Source organism: Loxodonta africana, chromosome 18 (genome assembly GCF_030014295.1).
Source record: "Loxodonta africana isolate mLoxAfr1 chromosome 18, mLoxAfr1.hap2, whole genome shotgun sequence".
Taxonomy (NCBI): domain Eukaryota; kingdom Metazoa; phylum Chordata; class Mammalia; order Proboscidea; family Elephantidae; genus Loxodonta; species Loxodonta africana.
This window is the reverse complement of record NC_087359.1, coordinates 13,137,102-13,157,392: the sequence shown is the minus strand read 5'-3', so window position 1 is coordinate 13,157,392 and position 20,291 is coordinate 13,137,102. Positions and strand designations below refer to the sequence as shown.

At 49.8% G+C, this 20,291-nt stretch overlaps 1 protein-coding gene across 1 annotated transcript in view; it reads left to right on the top strand.

Moving 5' to 3' along the window:
- The window catches only part of CARD14 (caspase recruitment domain family member 14), a 46,740-nt gene that overhangs the window by 23,236 nt on the left and 3,213 nt on the right, over window positions 1–20,291 (top strand). Inside the window, exons 8-18 of the mRNA XM_064271885.1 lie at window positions 952–1,062; window positions 2,860–2,990; window positions 3,143–3,234; window positions 4,632–4,777; window positions 5,164–5,266; window positions 5,352–5,677; window positions 15,149–15,275; window positions 15,551–15,788; window positions 17,198–17,261; window positions 17,948–18,062; window positions 20,043–20,216. Coding sequence (XP_064127955.1) covers window positions 952–1,062; window positions 2,860–2,990; window positions 3,143–3,234; window positions 4,632–4,777; window positions 5,164–5,266; window positions 5,352–5,677; window positions 15,149–15,275; window positions 15,551–15,788; window positions 17,198–17,261; window positions 17,948–18,062; window positions 20,043–20,216 — 1,627 coding nt within the window. The remainder of the gene's footprint in view (window positions 1–951; window positions 1,063–2,859; window positions 2,991–3,142; window positions 3,235–4,631; window positions 4,778–5,163; window positions 5,267–5,351; window positions 5,678–15,148; window positions 15,276–15,550; window positions 15,789–17,197; window positions 17,262–17,947; window positions 18,063–20,042; window positions 20,217–20,291) is intronic.

Below are 20,291 nucleotides of genomic sequence, written 5' to 3'. Positions count from 1 at the left end.
CCTCACCACCCCACCCCTGGCAGCTCCCCACGTCACCATGTTTGAATATCTATATCGATCATATATGTATATATATATATATATGTATATGGTTATTCTTAGGTGCTCTCAAGTGGATTCTGATTCATAGCAACCCCATGGGATGGAGCAGAACTGTCCCATAGGGTTTCCTAGGCTATAATCTTTACGAGAACAGATCACCAGGTCTTTTCTCCCTCAGAGCCACAGGGTAGGGGTTCCAACTGCCAGCCTTTGGGTTAGCTGCAGAGCGTTTAACCATTTTGCTACCAGGGCTTCTTTGTGTGTGTGTGTGTGTGAATGACTGGGAGGACAGACACTAAAATGCTAACAGTGTTATTTCTGAGTGGTGGGATTTAATAAAAGAAAAAGCCAGTTGCCATCAAGTCGACCCAGACTCATGGCCACCCCACATGTGTCAGAGTAAAACTGTGCTCCATAGGATTTTCAATGGCTGATTTTTGGAAGTAGATTACCAGGCCTTTCTTCCAAGGCACCTTGAACCCCCAGCCTTTTGGGTAGCGGTTGAGCACATTAGCTGTGGGCACCACCCAGGGACTCCTGTGGGGTGCTGGGTGGATTTCGTTTTCTGCTCTCATCAGTTGTTTTCCCCTTGGTTTCCTCCGTGGAGCACATATGGTTTTTATAACCAGTAGGGAACAACCTTCTCTAACAGAATTCTCTAGAAGAATTGAACTACCACTTCTCAGGCTGGCAGCTCCACTCTCTTGGCAGCAGCTTCTGTGAGGCCGGGTCTCAGGCCTTTCTTTTTAACAGCCCTGGGTGGAGGACAGGGACGAGGTGGTTTTCCTGGGTGCTGATGAGAGGAGGCCTGCCCACGAGGGCAGGGATGGGTAGTGGTAACCGGGTAGGAACCTGAGAGCAACCAGAGGGAACCATCCTGAACTAACCAGCCCATCACCATCTTGTCAGGCCAAGCTGGACGCTGGGCCCCAGGATCCTTGTGCACGGGGCAAGCAGCGGCTGGTCCGGATGTATGCCATATGCCCACGGGAGGACAGTGCCAGTGGCCCCCTCAGCTCCATTGAGGTACTGCTTCCCTAGCCCCTCCTCAGCGCAACCTGGTCCACCCTGGACGGAGGGGAGCTTCTTTCTGCTCATTCCGGCAGGGATGGGTTGGTGCCCCTCTCAGTAACAGGCTGTCCTTGAGGTTCCACCTCATTGAGCTTCCAGAGCCTGGGTCCCTGCATTTCTGTTCTCCCCCTTTGGTCAAGGACAGAGCAGGTGTGAGCGCCCGGGCCCTGGCATCCAGGACCTCAGGGTGGGGCAGCAGGGTCACTGCCTGGGACAAAGGGCGAGAGGCGGTGGGAAGCAGCACCCCTTTGCCACCGCTGTTTGGACCTTGGAGCTTCCTTTCTGGAATGTTCCTCGTCCCCAGTTCCCAGCTGAGCCTGGCCTGCTCACTGACCCCATGGAGAATCCAGAAAGCTATGCATTTCTCCTCCAGAGATCTGCACACACACACCTTAACTACATTCAGGGCCTGAGCAGTCCAAATCCTAGGCTGATGGGATCAGGCGCCTTCCCTGTTTACAATCTTCCATGGCTCCCCGGTGACCCCAGCTCAAAAGTCCAGCTGTGACTTCTTTTTAGAGGTGGTGGTTGGGGGGTAGGGAGCCTCAGTGCCCAGAACCGGCTCACGACAAATTATTTTTGGTCCCCGGTGACCCTCACTAGCTCCCAGAGCACCCCTGTCCAGCCTCCTCTCTTCCACCCTCCTCACCTGGAATTTAGAACCTAGCCACACTGAGTGGGTCACTCCTCCACACCCCACCTCCTCTCCCTTCTGCCCTGTGTGCCCTGCCCCCTCCTCCACCTGGCCACCTCTGCTCTTTCAGCTTAGATGCCACTTCCTCCAGGAAGTCTCCCTGACCACCCTGCCCTGCCATGACACCCATGTCCCTGGTGTCCTTGCTAGACTACACTCTTCTGTATTTGCCTGTTGGTCCCCCTGCCCTCCAAGGATATCACCTGTTCTCACGTGTATGCCCAACATGGGCAAATGGCTGGGCACATAGTAGGTGCTGAGGAAATACCTGTTAAGACAGGGGCTGAATTCAGATCTACTCATTTGGGGGCCACCTGCCACACACCTGGTGTCCTCCAGTGCTGTGTCTGCATTTTGGCTGGAACACCTTGCCAGTGTGGGTTTGAATGCAGCTTCCCCTCCCCATGGGTAGCCAGTGGAAAGCAGTCCCACGTCTGGGTCCTCCCCTCACTGGCTGGGGCACCTCACTAATTAGTAATTAGCCTCTCTGAGCCTTGGCTGCCTTACCTGTAAAGCAAAACAATAACCAAAAAAAAAAAACAGCTGCTGTCAAGCCAATTCTGATTCACAGCGAACCCATGTGCATCACGGTAGAACTGCGCTCTATAGGGTTTTCAAGGCCATGACCTTTTGGAAAAAGATCACCAGGCCTTTCTTCCGAGGCACCTCTGGGTGGGTCTGAACCACTGTCCTCTCAGTAGTTGAGCACTTAACTATTTGTGCCACCCAGGGACTCCTAATGAGACAATAATACCCACCTTATAGATTTCTCTCAAGAACGAGGTGATAGAAAACATGGAAAGCAGTAATATAGTATCTGGCACATAGCAGATGCTCGATTAATGTGATGTCAGACTACGCTGTTCCTTCCCCTCCCTCCTCCCCATGCACAGTTAGAGGCTGGGGCGTGCTCTCCGGGGCGAGGTGTGTGAGTGTGAGCATGATGGGGGCTTATGAGCAGCATCCATGTGGACCAGGGTCAGAGTTCTGGGAGTGGACCTGATCATGACTGTGGGCGTCACCAAGTTTGGGCTCTCATCTCTGTCCCCCACCTCCCCTCTCAGCTCTCGTCCGACCTGAGCGCCATGTCCAGCTTCCGCTCCAGCAGCCCGGTGCCACCCAGCCAATGGTCTCTGTACAAGCGGGCCACAGAAGACCTCCGAGAGGACCCCTTGTCTTTAAGGTAGAGAGGGCGCACTGCCGGGGTCCCACACGGAGGGAGACCGCCTAGACTGGACCAGCTAGGGGTCGCGTGGGCAGCTCTGCCACTGGCCTCTGGGCTGGGAAGGAGCTGGGGGTTCCCAGTCTGAGGCTTCTTCTTCTGCCATCCAAAAGCTTCCCGGAAATTCTGGAGGCAGAGCTGGGAGCCTCCCCAGGGGACAGGGAGGACGATGTGGACCTGGACTATGAGATCCTAGACAAGGCAGGTGAGCAAACCCCACCTTGAACCTTGATCCCGCCACCTCCTGGAGCAGCGCAGGCAGAGTGGGGAGCAGGGAGCTCAGGCGGGCAGGTGAGATGGCTGGGTCTCTCTCCAGGGATGGGCAGGAGGAGGGAACCTGCCACTGCTCAGAGTGCTGGCACTCCAGCAGATACATGGCTGCCATCCCTTACGAGGGTCTGCCTGACTCCACCTGGAGGCTGAGGGACCTGTGTGCATGCCCACATCCAAGTCAGATCCAAGTTCAGAGAGCTAGAGACACGCACACGCACAGACTCACACACGCGTGCATACAGACATTCACACACCCATGCCCACGCACACACACACGCACTCAGAGACACACAGACATGCACACGCACACACTCACAGAGACACACAGACTCTCACACAGACACGTTTTCACACAGACACACTCATGTACACACAATTACAGAGATACACATGCATGCATGCACTCTCTCACACATACACACACATTTTCCCACATTCTCATACACACACACACTTTCACACATAACTTACACACACACTTTCTCACATACCCACACACTCTCAACACAGACACACACGTGGTCACACTCACACATGCTCACACACACACAAATATACTCACGCACACACACACACACTCTCATAGACACACTCTCTCGCATTGCCCCTGGCCCTCCCTGCTTCCATCTGTGGACACTTGGGCCCCCACTGATTTCAGGAGGTGACAGTGGTAGGGTCTCAGCGGCTGGGACACATGACACAGGGTGTGCCTGCCTGTGGAGATCTTCCCTGGGGGTGGGTACCTCTCCTCCTCAAGACCACAGCTCACAGGCACGGCCTCCTTACTCCCCCACCTGTGCGCATGCACCATGCCTCTGGGGACAGCGGCCTTTGAGGCGGGGACAATTGCTCTGTAGGTCACGTGGGGCCCCTCTGCAGACTCTGCGTTACCTCTGGAAACAGGGACAAGCTGAAAGGGTCCACCCCAGGCACCAAAGGCACGTGTTTGCTGGCCTGAGACCGTGGGTGTGGAAGGCGTACTCCTCTTTCATTTTTGTTGGCCGGAATTCTATATAATACCTTGTTTTCATACACTTTTAGTGGGATTGCCTTCAAATGCACATTTCCATTTGGCTTTAAATAAATGACAAATGGGTTTTTACCTGCAAGCCGGCACAAGGCCACCCACAGCGGTGAAGTCTCTGCTGGCTGTCTGTCCTCGTGGGGAGTTTTGAGCTGAGAAGCATGGCCACAGACCTCTGGGGGCTGCTCTCTGAGCTGGGGGCACACCATTCGCCTCTCAGGCTGCATATTAAAATGCTAGAGCTGGGGGACCCTGGGAGCAACTGGTTCTGGGACTGCCACATCAGGGCTCGCTGTGGCCAGCAGAGTGGCCTGGGGTACGCAAGAGGCAGCCACCGGCCAGGGACAGGGATCGCTGCCACACAGAAATGCACGACCGTGCAGACACACAGACCCACGCAGAAATGCAGGCCCAGGCAGGAACTCAGGACCGTGCAGAAACACAGGCTCAGGTAGGAACGCAGGACCGTGCAGAAACGCAGGCCCAGGCAGGAGCGCAGATCTGTGCAGAAGTACAAACCCTGCAGAAACGCAGCCCACACGGAAACACACACCAGATTAGATTTTTCAAGTGAAGCCAGGCATCAGACTTTGGGCGAAATCTCCATCTTTTATTAAAATGTTGGCAACTAACCCAAATATTAAAAAACAATACAATGTGTGCCAAGCCCCTGCCCGTCCCCTGATTTTAGAGAAGATGGAGTGAACGTTCTGAGCAGCAAGGAGAGGGAGGAGGAAGAGGAGCCTCAGTCTCAGAAAATGGGAAAGCCGGGTCAGGTTGGGGTGCTTAGGTGGGGGTGGATAGGGTGCTGAGGTTGTCCCTCACCTCACCTCGCAGCCTCGCCTGAGCTCAGCCTGTCAGCTCCTGGCTCCCCGCAAGGCCTTCCTGAGGCAGAGGGTGGCTCACAGCCCTTCCCTGGCAGCTTCTATGTCTCAGACAGGTGAGTGAGGACAGGTGAGGAGTCTCTCTCCTCCTGGGTGGCTGGTTGGGGAGCTGTGGCCGGGGCCTGCCGACTGTGTCCTGAGGACGGGGTCATCGCAGGGGGATGGAGAATTCCAGAATGCTGGGGTCGGGGATCACCTGGTGCACGGGTACCCCTACGTCTACGCTGCCTGTGGTGTGGGTCATCTCCACCCGCCGGCCCTGTCCTTCCGGCAGCAGTGTGCCTGTGCGGCGGCGGCCAGCCCGCAGGATCCTGAGCCAGATCACAGTGCTGGCCTTCCAGGGAGACGCGCTGCTGGAGCAGATCAGCGTCATTGGTGGGAACCGCACGGGCATCTTCATCCACCGGGTCACCCCCAGCTCGGCGGCGGATGAGATGGCGCTGCGCCCAGGCACCCAGATTGTGATGGTGAGCAGGACCAGCCCACAGCCTCAGGGAGGTCAGCGGGTGGCTGGCGCAGTTCACCCGGGCACCCTTAGATCTGCTTTGACAAGGACGTGTTACCGATTGCCCACCTCCTTCTTGGGCCGATTCTGCAGTGTGCACTCATTATAGAGAGAGACTGATTCCTGGTGGAGCCTAGCCACCTCCCCCAACCCGGGACCCTTTAACCTCACAGCGCCTCTGAGCCTCCCTCCCTGTGGCTGGATTGTAGAATGTAGAGAAGAGGCTGCTGGGAGGCAGATGGGGCCCTGGGTCTTTCCCTAAGGCCACTTGACAGGGGCATTTTTGAAGCCTTTTTATTCTAAAAAATACATAAACCTGCAGAAAACATCAACGTGCAACTTAACTATTATCAAGTGATTATATATGGGGGGGGAGGGTGCTGTGACCTAAAAACAGAAGTATTAAATTTCAAGCTTTCAAAAATACCAAGAAATTGTGCAAACAGGCTTCCCGCCGTGCCTGGTACTCACCCCATTGCTCTGGAAGGGGGCAGGGGAGTAGGCAGGTGCAGGGAGAGAAGGGGAGGAGAAAGTTAGGGAGCGATGGGGCTGTGCCCCTTGGCTGGGAGGCCCTTGAGCCCCACTGGTTTCTGTCTGGGGATAGGCTGTCCACGTGTTGAGCTCTCGTTTGTCTTAAATGATCCACACATCAAGCTCCTAATATAAGTGTAATCCCCTATTCTCCAAGCCACACAAAACAAAAAGCCCTGCGGTACCTTTCTCAAGTCCTCTCTAGATTTTATAACTTTGGGGAGACACCCTGATATCCTAATGGGCTGAATTCACTTCTAACAGCATTAAAAATGTATCTTCAGGGGACCAAGATGGCTGACTAGGTAGACGCTACCTCGGATCCCTCTTGCAACAAAGACTCGGAAAAACAAGTGAATCGATCACATACATGACAATCTATGAACCCTGACCATCAAACTCAAATCTAAAGAGTTGACCTGAGTGACAGGGGAGGGAAAAGCTGCTCCCTGAAGCAGTGACCACCTCTGGAACTGGCGTCCCGCTCCACAGCCTTGAGCCCTCCCAGTTCCCTGGTGCCGAGTGGCGGGGCCGATTGCGGCTTGCTGAAGCGGGGCAGGCACGGGACACAGCCCTAACCCCTAGCTCCCTGGGGTAACCTCGGTAGAGACTCAGCCAGCACAAGCAGGCAGCACACTGACGCGGCTAACAAGAGAACGAGCAACCATGGGGAAGGAGCAACTGTTTTTAGAGCCTGGAGCCAGCGTCCTAGTCAGAAAACCTTGGTGCTGGGCTTTGGACTGGGCACAGGGGAGCTGAGCACGGCTTCCTGAGACGGCGCGAACACGGGACGCAGCCCTAGCCCCCTGAAGTGAACTCGGGGGAAGCCCAGCCAGCACATGCAGGCAGTGCAATGACGTGGCTGACAGGAGGAGAAGTCACCTGGAGGCAGCAACTGGTTTTGGAGCCTGGAGTGTTTTGTCCCAGCTGGGGAACCCTGGTACTGGGCTTTGGACTGGGAGCAGAGGAGCTGACCAGGGCTTCTGAGACAGCACAAGCACGGGACAGGGGCTTGAACCTTGGGGGCAATCTCGACCCAGCCAATACACACAGGCTACGCGCCCCTTGGGAATCTCAGATAAAACAGTCATCACCAAGCAAGATAAGTAACTTTGTCTATATTGCTGGGTGCTACTCTCTCCTATCTATCTGATCCCTCCCCTCCCTGCTCCAGGCGGCTTCATTAACATTGGAATTTCCTGGGCCAGGGAGTGAAGTGCTCTGCGGTTTCTTTTTTTTTTTTTTTTGTCTTTTCCTAACCCATTCTCCTGGCCTGAGAGAAGCAGCTACTAAAAACCCAGGGACAAAGAATCCTTCCCTGACTTCCCGAAATTGGAACGAGAATACAGAACCAGCTCCAGCCAAGCATATGAGATCCACAGTCTTTGGCTTTCATCCTTACGGAAAACAAGGTGGTTTTATAATGCAAAGGAAACTCTGAGAGAGATCTGACTGTAATTGTTTTAGCGGATTACTGGAAAGACAAGTTTTCTAGGTTTGATAGCTCTATCTATTAAATAGAGACCTCACTGATCCACAGCGGGGAACTGAGGGCTGAAGCTCCACCCAAACCACCTAGCCACCTGCCAAAGGGGTCTGAGGATACTGACACCTACCAATCTTTAGAGGTACATGCATTGGGTGCCTAAGGTACAGCTGCAGAGCCCACCCACCAAAGTGCTTTAGGAATAGAGACACACCTACCTCAGTGGCACGTACGGGAAGGCTATCAGCATCCTGCCCCCCAGAGTGTGACCCCCTATTGCTACTAGAATCTGGTGCACACAACTATCACCACTACTCCTCTAAGTTAATAGGTGACAGTCTACACCACACACTTGGTGACCCAAAATCAGAACACCTAAGCTGATCCTATTCAAGAATAGTGAATGGACTCTTAGGCTTATATATCTGGTAACAGCCCAAACCAGCTGGTAATAGGACATAAGTGATTCAAAGGCTACAACAATCAAGACAGTGCAATCTAGTAGCCCATCTGTGTATATTGAAAGAAAACAAAACAAGATAAGACTCAGTGAGCAAATATAAAATAAATCATTAGAATGTCTTATAGATGGCTTGGAGACAGCAGTCGATATCAAACCACATAAAGAAGCAGACCATGATTGCTTCTACAACTCCCCAGATTAAAGAATCAAAATCTTTCTCAAATGAAGATACAATCCTGGAATTGCCAGATGCAGAATATAAAAAACTAATTTACAGAATGCTTGAAGACATCAGAGATGACCTCAGAAATGAAATAAGGCAATCTACAGAAAAAGCCAAGGAACACACTGATAAAGCAGCTGAAGAAATCAAAAAGATTATTCGAGAACATAGTGGAAAAATTAACAAGCTGCAAGAATCCATAGACAGCATTCAGAAATCCAAAAGATTAACAGTAAAATTACAGAATTAGACAACTCAATAGGAAGTCAGAGGAGCAGAATCGAGCAATTGGAATGCAGAGTGGGGGAGGTGGAGGAGAAGGCAATTGACACCAATATAGTTGAAGAAAAATTAGACAAAAGAATTAAAAAAAAAAGAAACCCTAAGAATCATGTGGGACTCTATCAAGAAGAATAACTTGCGTGTGATTGGTGTACCAGAACAGGGAGGGATAACAGAAAATACAGAGAATATAGTTGAAGATCTGTTGGCAGAAAACTTCCCTGGCATCATGAAAGAATGAAAGGATAGCTATCCAAGATGCTCATCGAACCCCATATAAGATTGATCCAAAAAGAAAATCACCAAGGCATATTATCATCAAACTTGCCAAAACCAAAGATAAAGAGAAAATTTTAAAAGCAGCCAGGGATAAAAGAAAAGTCTCCTACAAAGGAGAATCAATAAGAAAATGTTCCAACTACTCAGCAGAAACCATGCAGGCAAGAAGGCAATGGGATGACATATATAGAGCACTGAAGGAGAAAAACTGCCAGCCAAGGATCATATATCCAGCAAAACTCCCTCTCAGATATGAAGGTGAAATTAAAACATTTACAGATAAACACAAGCTTAGAGAATCTGCAAAAACCAAACCAAAGGTACAAGGATTACTAAAAGAAATTGTTTGGTCAGAAAATCAATAGTATCAGATACCAACACAACACAAGGTCACAGAACAGAACATCCTGATATCAACTCAAATAGGGAAATCACAACAAATTAATTTTAAAAAGAAAAAAATGCTCAAAACAGGAAATCATTGAAGTTATTATGTAAAAGATCACAATAATCAAAAAGAGGGACTAACTATAGGAGGCATAGATCTTCCATATGGAGAGGAAAACAAGGCAATATAGGATGATACAAGTTAGGTTTTTACTTAGAAAAATAGGGGTAAATATTAAGGTAACCACAAAGAAGGCTAACAATTCCATAACTCAAAGTAAAAACCAAGAAAAACATAACGACTCAGCAAACATTAATTCAACCGCTATGAAAATGAGGAACACACAATTTACAAAGAAAAATATCTCAGCACAAAAAAGTAAGTGGAAAAATGAAATTGTCAACAACACACACAAAAAGGCATCAAAATGACAGCACTAAACTCATACTTATTTATAATTACGCTGAATGTAAATGGACTAAATGCACCAATAAAGAGACAGAGAGTCTCAGACTTGGTAAAGAAACACGATCTGTCTATATGCTGCCTACAAGAGACACACCTTAGAGACACGAACAAACTAAAACTCAAAGGATGGAAAAAAATATATCAAGCAAACAACAATCAAAAAAGAGTAGGAGTGGCAATATTAATTTCTTAACAAATAGACTTTAAAGTTAAATCCACCACAAAGGATAAAGAAGGACACTACATAATGATTAAAGGGACAATTGACCTGGAAGATATAACCATATTAAATATTTATGCACCCAGTGACAGGGCTGCAAGATACATAAAACAAACTTTAATGGAACTGAAAAGTGAGATAGACACCTCCACAATTATAGTAGGAGACTTCAACACGCCACTTTCAGAGAAGGACAGGACTTCCAGTAAGAAGCTCAACAGAGACATGGAAGACCTAATTGCTACGTTCAACCAACTTGACCTCGTAGACTTGTACAGAACACCCAACAGCTGCAAAGTATACTTTTTTTTCTAGTGCACGTGGAACATTCTCTAGAATAGATCACATATTCGGTCATAAAACAAAGCTTTGCAGAATCCAAAACATGGAAATTTTACAAAGCATCTTCTCAGACCACAAGGCCATAAAAGTAGAAATCAATAACAGAAAAATCAGGGGAAAAAAATCAAATACTTGGAAACTGAACAATACCTCGCTCAAAAAAGACTGGGTTATAGAAGACATTAAGGAGGGAATAAAGAAATTCATAGAATGCAACGAGAATGAAAACACTTCCTATCAAAACCTCTGGGACACAGCAAAAGCAGTGCTCAGAGGTCAATTTATATCGATAAATGCACACATACAAAAAGAAGAAAGAGCCAAAATCAGAGAACTGTCCCTACAACTTGAACAAATAGAAAGCAAGCATCAAAAGAATCCATCAGGCACCAGAAGAAAACAAATAATAAAAATTAGAGCTGAACTAAATGAATTAGAGAACAGAAAAACAATTGGAAGAATTAACAAAGCCCAAATCTGGTTCTTTGAAAAAATTAACAAAGTTGATAAACCATTGGCCAGACTGACTAAAGAAATACAGGCAAGGAAACAAATAACCCAAATAAGAAATGAGATGGGCCACATCACAACAGACCCAACTGAAATTAAAAGAATCATATCAGATTATTATGAAAAATTGTACTCTAACAAATTTGCAAATCTAGAAGAAATGGATGAATTCTTAGAAAAACACTACCTACCTAAACAAACACAATCAGAAGTAGAACAACTAAATACACCATTAACAAAAGAAGAGATTGAAAAAGTAATCAAAAAACAGCTAACAAAAAGAAGCCCTGGTCCGGATGGCTTCACTGCAGAGTCCTACTGAACTTTCAGAGAAGAGTTAACACCACTACTACTAAAGGTATTTCAGAGCATAGAAAAGGATGGAATACTACCTAACTCATTCTATGAAGCCAGCATATCCCTGATACCAAAACCAGGTAAAGACACCACAGAAAAAGAAAATTACAGACCCTCATGAACATAGATGCAAAAATCCTCAACAAAATTCTAGCCAATAGAATTCAACAACGTATGAAAAAAAATCTACCACGACCAAGTGGGATTTATACCAGGTTGGTTCAATATTAGAAAAACCATTAATGTAATCCTCCATATAAATAAAAGACAAAAACCACATGATCTTATCAATTGATGCGGAAAAGGCATTTGACAAAGTCCAACACCCATTCATGATAAAAAAAACTCTCAGCAAAATAGGAATTGAAGGAAAATTCCTCAACATAATAAACAGCATTTATACAAAGCCAACGGCCAACATCATTCTAAATGGAGAGAGCCTGAAAGCATTTCCCTTGAGAACAGGAACTAGACAAGGATGTCCTTTATCACCACTCTTACTCAACATTGTGCTGGAAGTCCTAGCCAGAGCAGTTAGGCTAGACAAAGAAATAAAGGGCATCTGGATTGGCAAGGAAGAAGTAAAAATATCTCTATTTGCAGATGACATGATCTTATACACAGAAAACCCTAAGGAATCCTCCAGAAAACTACTGAAACCAATAGAAGAGTTCAGCAGAGTATCGGGATACAAGATAAACATACAAAAATCAGTTGGATTCCTCCGCACCAAAAAAAGAACATCGAAGAGGAAATCACCAAATCAATACCATTCACAGTAGCCCCCAAGAAGATAAAATACTTAGGAATAAATCTTACCAAAGATGTAAAAGACCTACACAAAGAAAACTACAAAGTACTAGTGCAGGAAACTAAAAGGGACCTACATAAGTGGAAAAACATACTTTGCTTATGGATAGGAAGACTTAACATAGTAAAAATGTCTATTCTACCAAAAGCCATCTATATATACAGTGCACTTACAATGCAAATTCCAACGACATTTTTTAATGTGATGGAGAAACAAATCACCAACTTCATACGGAAGGGAAAGAAGCCCTGGATAAGTAAAGCATTACTGAAAAAGAAGAAGAAAGTGGGAGGCCTCACTCTACCTGATTTTAGAACATATTATACAGCCACAGTAGTCAAAACTGCCTGGTACTGGTACAACAACAGGCACATAGACCAATGGAACAGAATTGAGAACCCAGATATAAATCCATCTACATATGAGCAGCTGATATTTGACAAAGGCCCAGTGTCAGTTAATTGGGGAAAAGATAGTCTTTTTAACAAACGGTGCTGGCATAACTGGATATCCATTTGCAAAAAAATGAAACAGGACCCATACCTCACACCATGCACAAAAACTAACTCCAAGTGGATCAAAGATCTAAACATAAAGACTAAAATGATAAAGATCATGGAAGAAAAAATAGGGACAACATTAGGAGCCCTAATACAAGGCATAAACAGAATACAAAACATTACTAAAAATGACGAAGAGAAACCAGGTAACTGGGTGCTCCTAAAAATCAAACACCTATGCTCATCTAAAGACTTCACCAAAAGAGTAAAAAGACCACCTACAGATTGGGAAAATTTTTTCAGCTATGACATTTCCAATCAGCATCTGATCTCTAAAATGTATATGATACTGCAAAAACTCAACTACAAAAAGACAAATAATCCAATTAAAAAATGGGCAAAAGGTATGAACAGGCACTTCGCTAAAGAAGACATTCAGGTAGCTAACAGATACATGAGGAAATGCTCACTATCATTACCCATTAGAAAAATGCAAATCAAAACTACAATGAAATTCCATCTCACTCCAACAAGGCTGGCATTAATTGAAAAAAAAACACAAAATAATAAATGTTGGAGAGATTGTGGAGAGACTGGAACACTTACACACTGCTGGTGGGAATGTCAAATGGTACAACCACTTAGGAAATGTATTTGGCGCCTCCTTAAAAAGCTAGAAATAGAACTACCATATGATCCAGCAATCCCACTTGTTGGAATATATCCTAGAGAAATAAGAGCCTTTACACAAACGGATATATGCACACCCATGTTCACTGCAGCACTGTTCACAATAGCAAAAAGATGGAAGCAACCAAGGTGCCTATCAATGGATGAATGGGTAAATAAATTATGGTATATTCACACAATGGAATACTATGCAGTGATGAATCTGTGAAACATTTCATAACATGGAGGAACCTGGAAGGCATTATGCTGAGTGAAATTAGTCAGATGCAAAAGGACAAATATTGTATAAGACCACTATTGTAAGATCTTGAGAAATAGTTTAAACTGAGAAGAAAACATTGTTTTGTGGTTACGAGACGGGGGAGGGAGGGCGGGAGAGGGTTATTTACTGATTAGATAGTAGATAAGAACTACTTTAGGTGAAGGGAAGGACAATACTCAAAGCAGGGAAGGTCAGCTCCACTGGACTGGACCAAAAGCAAGGAAGTTTCCGGAATAAACTGAATGCTTCGAAGGTCAGCGGAGCAAGGGCGGGGGTTTGGGGACTATGGCTTCAGGGGACATCTAAGTCAATTGGCAAAATAAATTCTATTAAGAAAACATTCTGCATCCCACTTTGAAGTGTGGCATCTGGGGTCTTAAATGCTAACAAGCGGCCATCTAAGATGCATCAATTGGTCTCAACCCACTGGGATCAAAGGAGAATGAAGAACACCAAGGTCACACGACAACTAAGAGCCCAAGAGACAGAAAGGGCCACATGAACTAGAGACTTACATCATCCTGAGACCAGAAGAACTAGATGGTGCCCGGCCACAATCGACGACTGCCCTGACAGGGAACACAACAGAGAACCCCTGAGGGAGCAGGAGATCAGTGGGATGCAGACCCCAAATTCTCATAAAAAGACCAGACTTTATGGTCTGACTGAGACTAGAAGAATCCTGGCGGTCATGGTCCCCAAACCTTCTGTTGGCCCAGGATAGGAACCATTCCTAAAGACAACTCATCAGACATGGAATGGACTGTATCAGGTGGACACTTGAGACTGTGTTGGCAACTCCTGTCTGGAGGGGAGATGGGAGGGTAGAGAGGGTTAGAAACTGACAAAACGGTCATGAAAGGAGAGACTGGAAGGAGGGAGCGGGCTGACTCATTAGAGGGAGAGTAAATGGGAGTACGTAGTAAGGTGTATATAAGTTTATATGTGAGAGACTGACTTGATTTGTAAGGTTTCACTTAAAGCCCAATAAAAACTATTTTTTAAAAATGTATCTTCCTATGTTTCTTGTTATTACGATATACTGGTAACCAGTTGCCACGGAGTGGACTCTGACTGGTGGCACCCCATGTGTGTCAGAGCAGAACTGTGCTCCAGGATGTTTTCAAAGGCTGATTCTTTGGATGTTAGATCGCCAGGCCTTTCTTCCTAGGTGCCTCTGGGTGGACTTGAACCTCTGACTTTTCGGTTGTCAGCGGAGCACCTTTGCACCCCCCAGGGGCTCCTGTAACAAATAGGCTCATAAACTTACGATGGCGCAGGGGAGGAAATGGGACAGTGACAGCCCTGTGCTTTAGGGAAGGGTTGACGTTTGTGCCTCGGGTGGGAATGTGTCGCACACGTCATTGCAGCCTACAGAAGACGCGTCAGCATGGCGGAGGGTGACGTCCTGTATCCAGGTTCTGACACAGCTTTTGACAGAAGATCTGATGTGTGTGGCCTCTCATTTGGCTGAGGCATGTGGGTGGCTGGGACGGGCAAGTCAGTCCAGCCGTGGGGTACCCTATGCCTGCCTCCAGGACCCCCCTTTCGGCTTCCTCATATCTAGCCCATGACCCCAGAATCCTCATCAATGAGGCTGACCCTTGTGATTTGCCCTTAGGTCGATTACGAAGCGACGGAGCCAGTGTTCAAGGCTGTGCTGGAAGACATGACCCTCGAGCAGGCTGTCGGACTCCTTGGGCGGGTGGACGGCTTCTGCCGCCTGTCTGTGAAGGTCAACATGGAGGGTACGGCTTCCCCAGTCCTCTCCCCGTGAGGCCACCCAGTCCCCATCCCCACCTGTCACTGCTTCTGCAGCTGACCCCAGAGCTGAGGGTGGGCTCGGCCAGGTTGCACCTGTGTCTGCAGAGGTGCCCCAGGTAGCCAGGACCCCAGGGCCCAAGTGGCCTTCCGTGAAGACCTCCTTCCCCTCCCATGTTCACATTCTAGAACGGTCTCTGGAACTCACTGGTATGGATTCGCAGCCCTGTGGGGGTCTGACACTCATGTCCTCTTTTCTCAGGATACAAGAAGCTGGTCCAAGACTTGGAGGCCAAGGTGGCCACCTCCGGGGACTCCTTCTACATCCGGGTCAACCTGGCCATGGAGGGCCGGGGGGAGGGGGAGCTGCGGGTGCACTGCAACGAGGTCCTGCACGTCACTGACACCCTGTTCCAGGGCCACGGCCGCTGGCATGCCCACCGCATCAGCCCCTACACCATGAAGGACACCAGCCATGGTGCCATCCCCAACTACTCACGGTGGGTTGTGTGTGTGAGAAGCTGTAAGAAGGGGGATCCCCAGCATCAGTGCTGAGGCCAGAGTCTCGGTGATAGGCACTATTCTCTTTTGAAAATGGACCTCAGTTCTAGAGCATTCTAGAACATTCTAGTTTCCCAACCTCTGCACTATGGACATTTGGGGCTGGGTCATCCCATCCTGTGCATTGCAGGGTGTTCAGCAGCATCCTTGGTCTCTACCCATCAGATGCCAGGTGCTCCCCCTTCCCCTGGTTGCAACAACCAAAACAGTCTTCCGGTGTGGCCAGCGGTCCCCTGGAGGCAGGGTAACCAAACATCCTAGTTTGCCCGGGACTGTCTCCATTTTAGCACTGGAAGGCCCATATCCCAGGAAACCCCTCAGCTCTGGGCAAACCAGGGACTTGGTCACCCTACCAAAAAAAAAAAAATCCCAAACGAGTTGCCATTAAGTCCACTCTAACTCATGGCAGCCTCATGTGTGTCAGAGTAGAAATGTGCTCTGTAGGGTTGTCAGTGGTTTATTTTTCCAAAGTAGACGGCCAGGCCTTTCTTGTGAGGCACCTCTGGGTGGACTCGAACCTCTAACCTTTCGGCTAGCAGCCGAGTGCGTGCACCGTTTGTGCCACCACATTTGGGTGTCTGGTCCAGCCCTTCTCAAATCACACTGCAAACCCAAGTCACCTGGGATGGGATTCAGTAAGTGGGTGGGGGAGGGCTGGGGTACCTTGGTCCACGGACCACACTTTGAGTAGCAAGGTCCTAAGGGGGTGGTCTTCAGCCCTGGCTGCTCATTAGAATCCCCTGGGAGACTACCTGCGACCCACCTCAAAACAATGAAATCTACACTCTGTGGGAGGGCTGAGGCATAGGTGTCCTTTTAGAGACCCTCCCTGCCCTAGCGGATCGAGAACTGAGAACCACTGCCTGGAGCCAGCCTCTTGGGGTTTTTTGCAATGGTGTCAGGAGCTAGGGGAGGGTAACAAGCGCCCAGGGGCCATCTCTAATTGCCCCCCCATTCCAGTGCCCAGGGGCCATCTCTAATTGCCCCCCCAATTCAAACACCCAGGGACCATCTCTAATTGCCCCCCAATTCTAACACCCAGGGACCATCTCTAAATTGCGCCCTGCCCCCAATTTCGAGACGAACAGACGTGGATAGCAGCTATACGTCAGCAGAAACGTCTCCCTCCCTCCACCTGTCCAGCTGGCTCAGTCAGGCACCTTTCATATTTGTGGCACCTCGGAATGTCATTCTGCTCCTTGTCTGGTGCCCCCTTGGACTTGCACCTGGGGAAAAGTGCCCACCTCTGCACCCCTCCTGCCCCGCCTCAAATGGCATGGCCCCTTCGCCTAGTTGACTCTCTCTGTCCAGCCCCAGGCAACTGGTTAGGCCTCTCTCCTCTCCTCAGGGCCCAGCAGCTGCTCATTGCCACCATCCAGGACATGACACAGCAGAGCACGGCTACCCGCAAGGTGAGGGGCACCTGGGATGCAGAGTCACACTCTGGGGGGCCTGCCCCTCCACACCTGGCCAGCCTCGCTCCTGACCTGAGGCCCCAGCTCATGCCATCTGCCCCTCGTTCCACCTAAAGTCTTGCCCACCTGGAGGGGTGGGCTGGGGGCTGGGTGCTGGCTGGGAGCTGGCATGATTCATCCCCCCTCTCACCTGGGTCTGCACGCCTCCTGCTGGCCAGCCCTGACCGGTGCATCCACAGTGTCACGATTAGTTTCCAAGCAGCTGTTTCTCTGCCCAGGCTCTCCCTCCGCCTTCTTTGTTCCTCGTACTTCCATGGGGTCTGGTGCCTTCTCATTCTCAGATGCAGACCCCAACTCAGGTTGTGAGCACTCACATGCAGACGTGCTTCCCTGGGCTGGACTGTCAGGGAAGGACCCCACTCTTCCTGGCCCTCTGCAGCCCACCCTCAGTGCCAAGGCCCTGCTCTGGGCTCTGCCTGCCTCAGGACCCCTCCTGTCTGCCTTCGCTGTATCTGGCCTCCGGCACTGAGCCTGGCACCCTGAATGTTTAGCAGGCATGGCCTGATGGAGCAGGGGTCCCACGGGGTTTGCTGATGGGGTGGGGTGCAGGCAGGACAGGGCCCAGGTCCTATGTCAGTGGCTTCAACGCCCCCTCATCCCTCCTGTCTCCCCCCTGCCTACAGCAGTCATCTGCGGGCCCCCAGAAACTAGTCCGCATTGTCAGCATGGACAAAGCCAAGGCCAGCCCTCTGTGTTCGTCCCTCGAAGGGGGCCACTCGGACCCTGGCAAGTTGGAAGGTGAGGCTGCTGTGGGTGTCAGCAGTCCACCATGGGTGAGGGTCTTTGGGGTGGCTGCTGGCTGGGGGGCCTGTTGGGGTGATCCCACTCTCTTGGCTAGCACCCGATTTGTAAGAATAACAATTAAGCTCCAGGGGCCCTTCTGGAGAGAGGCTGAGCTAAACCAGCTGCCATCCAGTTGACTCTGACTCCTGGCGACCCCGTGTGTGTCAGAGTAGAACTGTGCTCCACAAGGTTTTCAGTGGCTGAGTTTTTGGAAGTAGATCACCAGGCCTTTCTTCCCAGGTGCCTCTGGGTGGACTTGAACCTTTGACTTTTTGGTTAGTAGCCAAGCATGGTAACTAACCCTTTGCCCCACCTGGGGACTCCTGGTTGAGCTACACATCTTTATACCCTTTGAATGGATCCACCTACTTCTGTAATCTGCCCCAATAAAGTAGCCCCAAAGTCATGGTAACAACTGTGTTGACAGCACTCCTTGAAAAGAGTAAGCTTGAAAAGTGCCCAAATGCCCAATGTCATACAAACCTGTGGACCCTCCGTTGAGCCGCGGGGTGATGGTGAGTGCAGGGGTCACAACAAAGAGCTCAGAGAGGCACGGACCCCCAAGAGTAAAGCCACGCAGTGCAGACCGCCCGAGGTGCATTTAGAGTCAGGTAAATAGTTTTGAGAGGACAGTGGAGGTTCAGTGTAGAATTCTCCCGTTCTATGCAGGGACCTGGGTTGGATTCCTGACGAGGGCACCTCGTGCACAGCCACCACCCCCCATCAGTGGAGACTTGGGTGTTGCTACGATGCTGAAAAGGTTTCAGTGGAGCTTCCGGACTAAGACAGACTAGAAAGAAAGGCCTGACGATTGACTTCCAAAAATTGGCCAACAAAAACCCTATGGATCACAAGGCCCAATCCACAACTGATGGTGGGAAGGTGCAGGACTGGGAAGGGTTTCGTTCCATAGTGCATGGGGTCGCCGTGAGTCAGGGGCCGACTCACCGGCACCTAACAACAACAAAATAGCTTTGAGTTTATTTTGTTCTTCTGGACAAGTGTCTTGGGTTCATACTATGAAATGGCAGGCAGAGAATACAAATAAAGACCTGGGAAAAGGGACCCAGGAGAAAGAAAGGGGGACTGTGTGTGCCGGGAGGACAAAGAGGGGTGGCCCACAGTATCTTCCAGACCCTGAAGAGTTGTTTGAAAGGAAGAAAATTGATTTTCCCTCTGTTCCTCGGGGGCCCAACAGGGAAGCAGGAATGGAACTAACGGCTGCAAAGCTCAGGCAGCCTCCTGTTTAGCCAGGGGCTGAAAGGAACGTAACCGACAGTAGCCAGTGGTGTGAGACATGGAATCAGCCACCAGTGCTGGAGCCCAGTGTGTCCGATGTTATTCTAGATGCCGGGGCTGCCGCAGTCGGAATAGACCCTCCACAAGGGGCTGGCCTGGGGGGAGCGTGGTTAACAGCCCAGGACAGCTGAAGATGGGGGAGGGGGAGCTATTGAGGGGAAGGGTCTGACAGATGTGGGGGAAGCTGGACCATGGAGGGAGCTAACGAGTGAGGGGGAGAGGTGACAGTGGGAGGATTGATGGGGGGAGCTGACAGTAAGGGGACTGACAGATGGGTGCTGACAGCGGGGGTGCTGATGCTGGGGGAGCTGACAAGTGGGAGCTGACAGTGGGGGAACTGATGGATGGGAGAAGAGCTGATGGTAGGGGAGCTGGAAGGTGGGAGCTGTCAGTAGGGGGGCTGACTGGTGCGGGGGGCTGGTGCTGGGGGGCTGATAGGTGGGAGCTGACAGTGGGGGGACTTATGGGTGGGGGAAGAGCTGATGGCAAGGGGGCTGATAGGTGGGAGCTGACGGGGGGCTGATGGGTGTGGGGGTCTGATGGTGGGGGGGCTGATAAGTAGGGGGACCTGATGATGGTCCAGGGAGCTGACGTAGCCTGGGTGCCGCCCACCCCCACTCATGGCTCTCTCTGCAGACTCCTCCACCGTGTGTTTCTGGGCCGAGAGCTGCTTCACCCTAGTGCCCTACACCCTGGTGCGCCCCCACAGGCCCACCCAGCCCCGGCCCGTGATCTTTGTGCCCAGGGTGATCGGGAAGATACTGATCGAGAAGCTGTGCCTCCTCAGAGGGTTTGAGAAATGCCCAGCAGGTCTGTTCTCACCTGTGGCCCACCTGCATGTAGGGTGGGGCCAGGCCCTTGCAGGACACTTACCTGCTCTCCTTA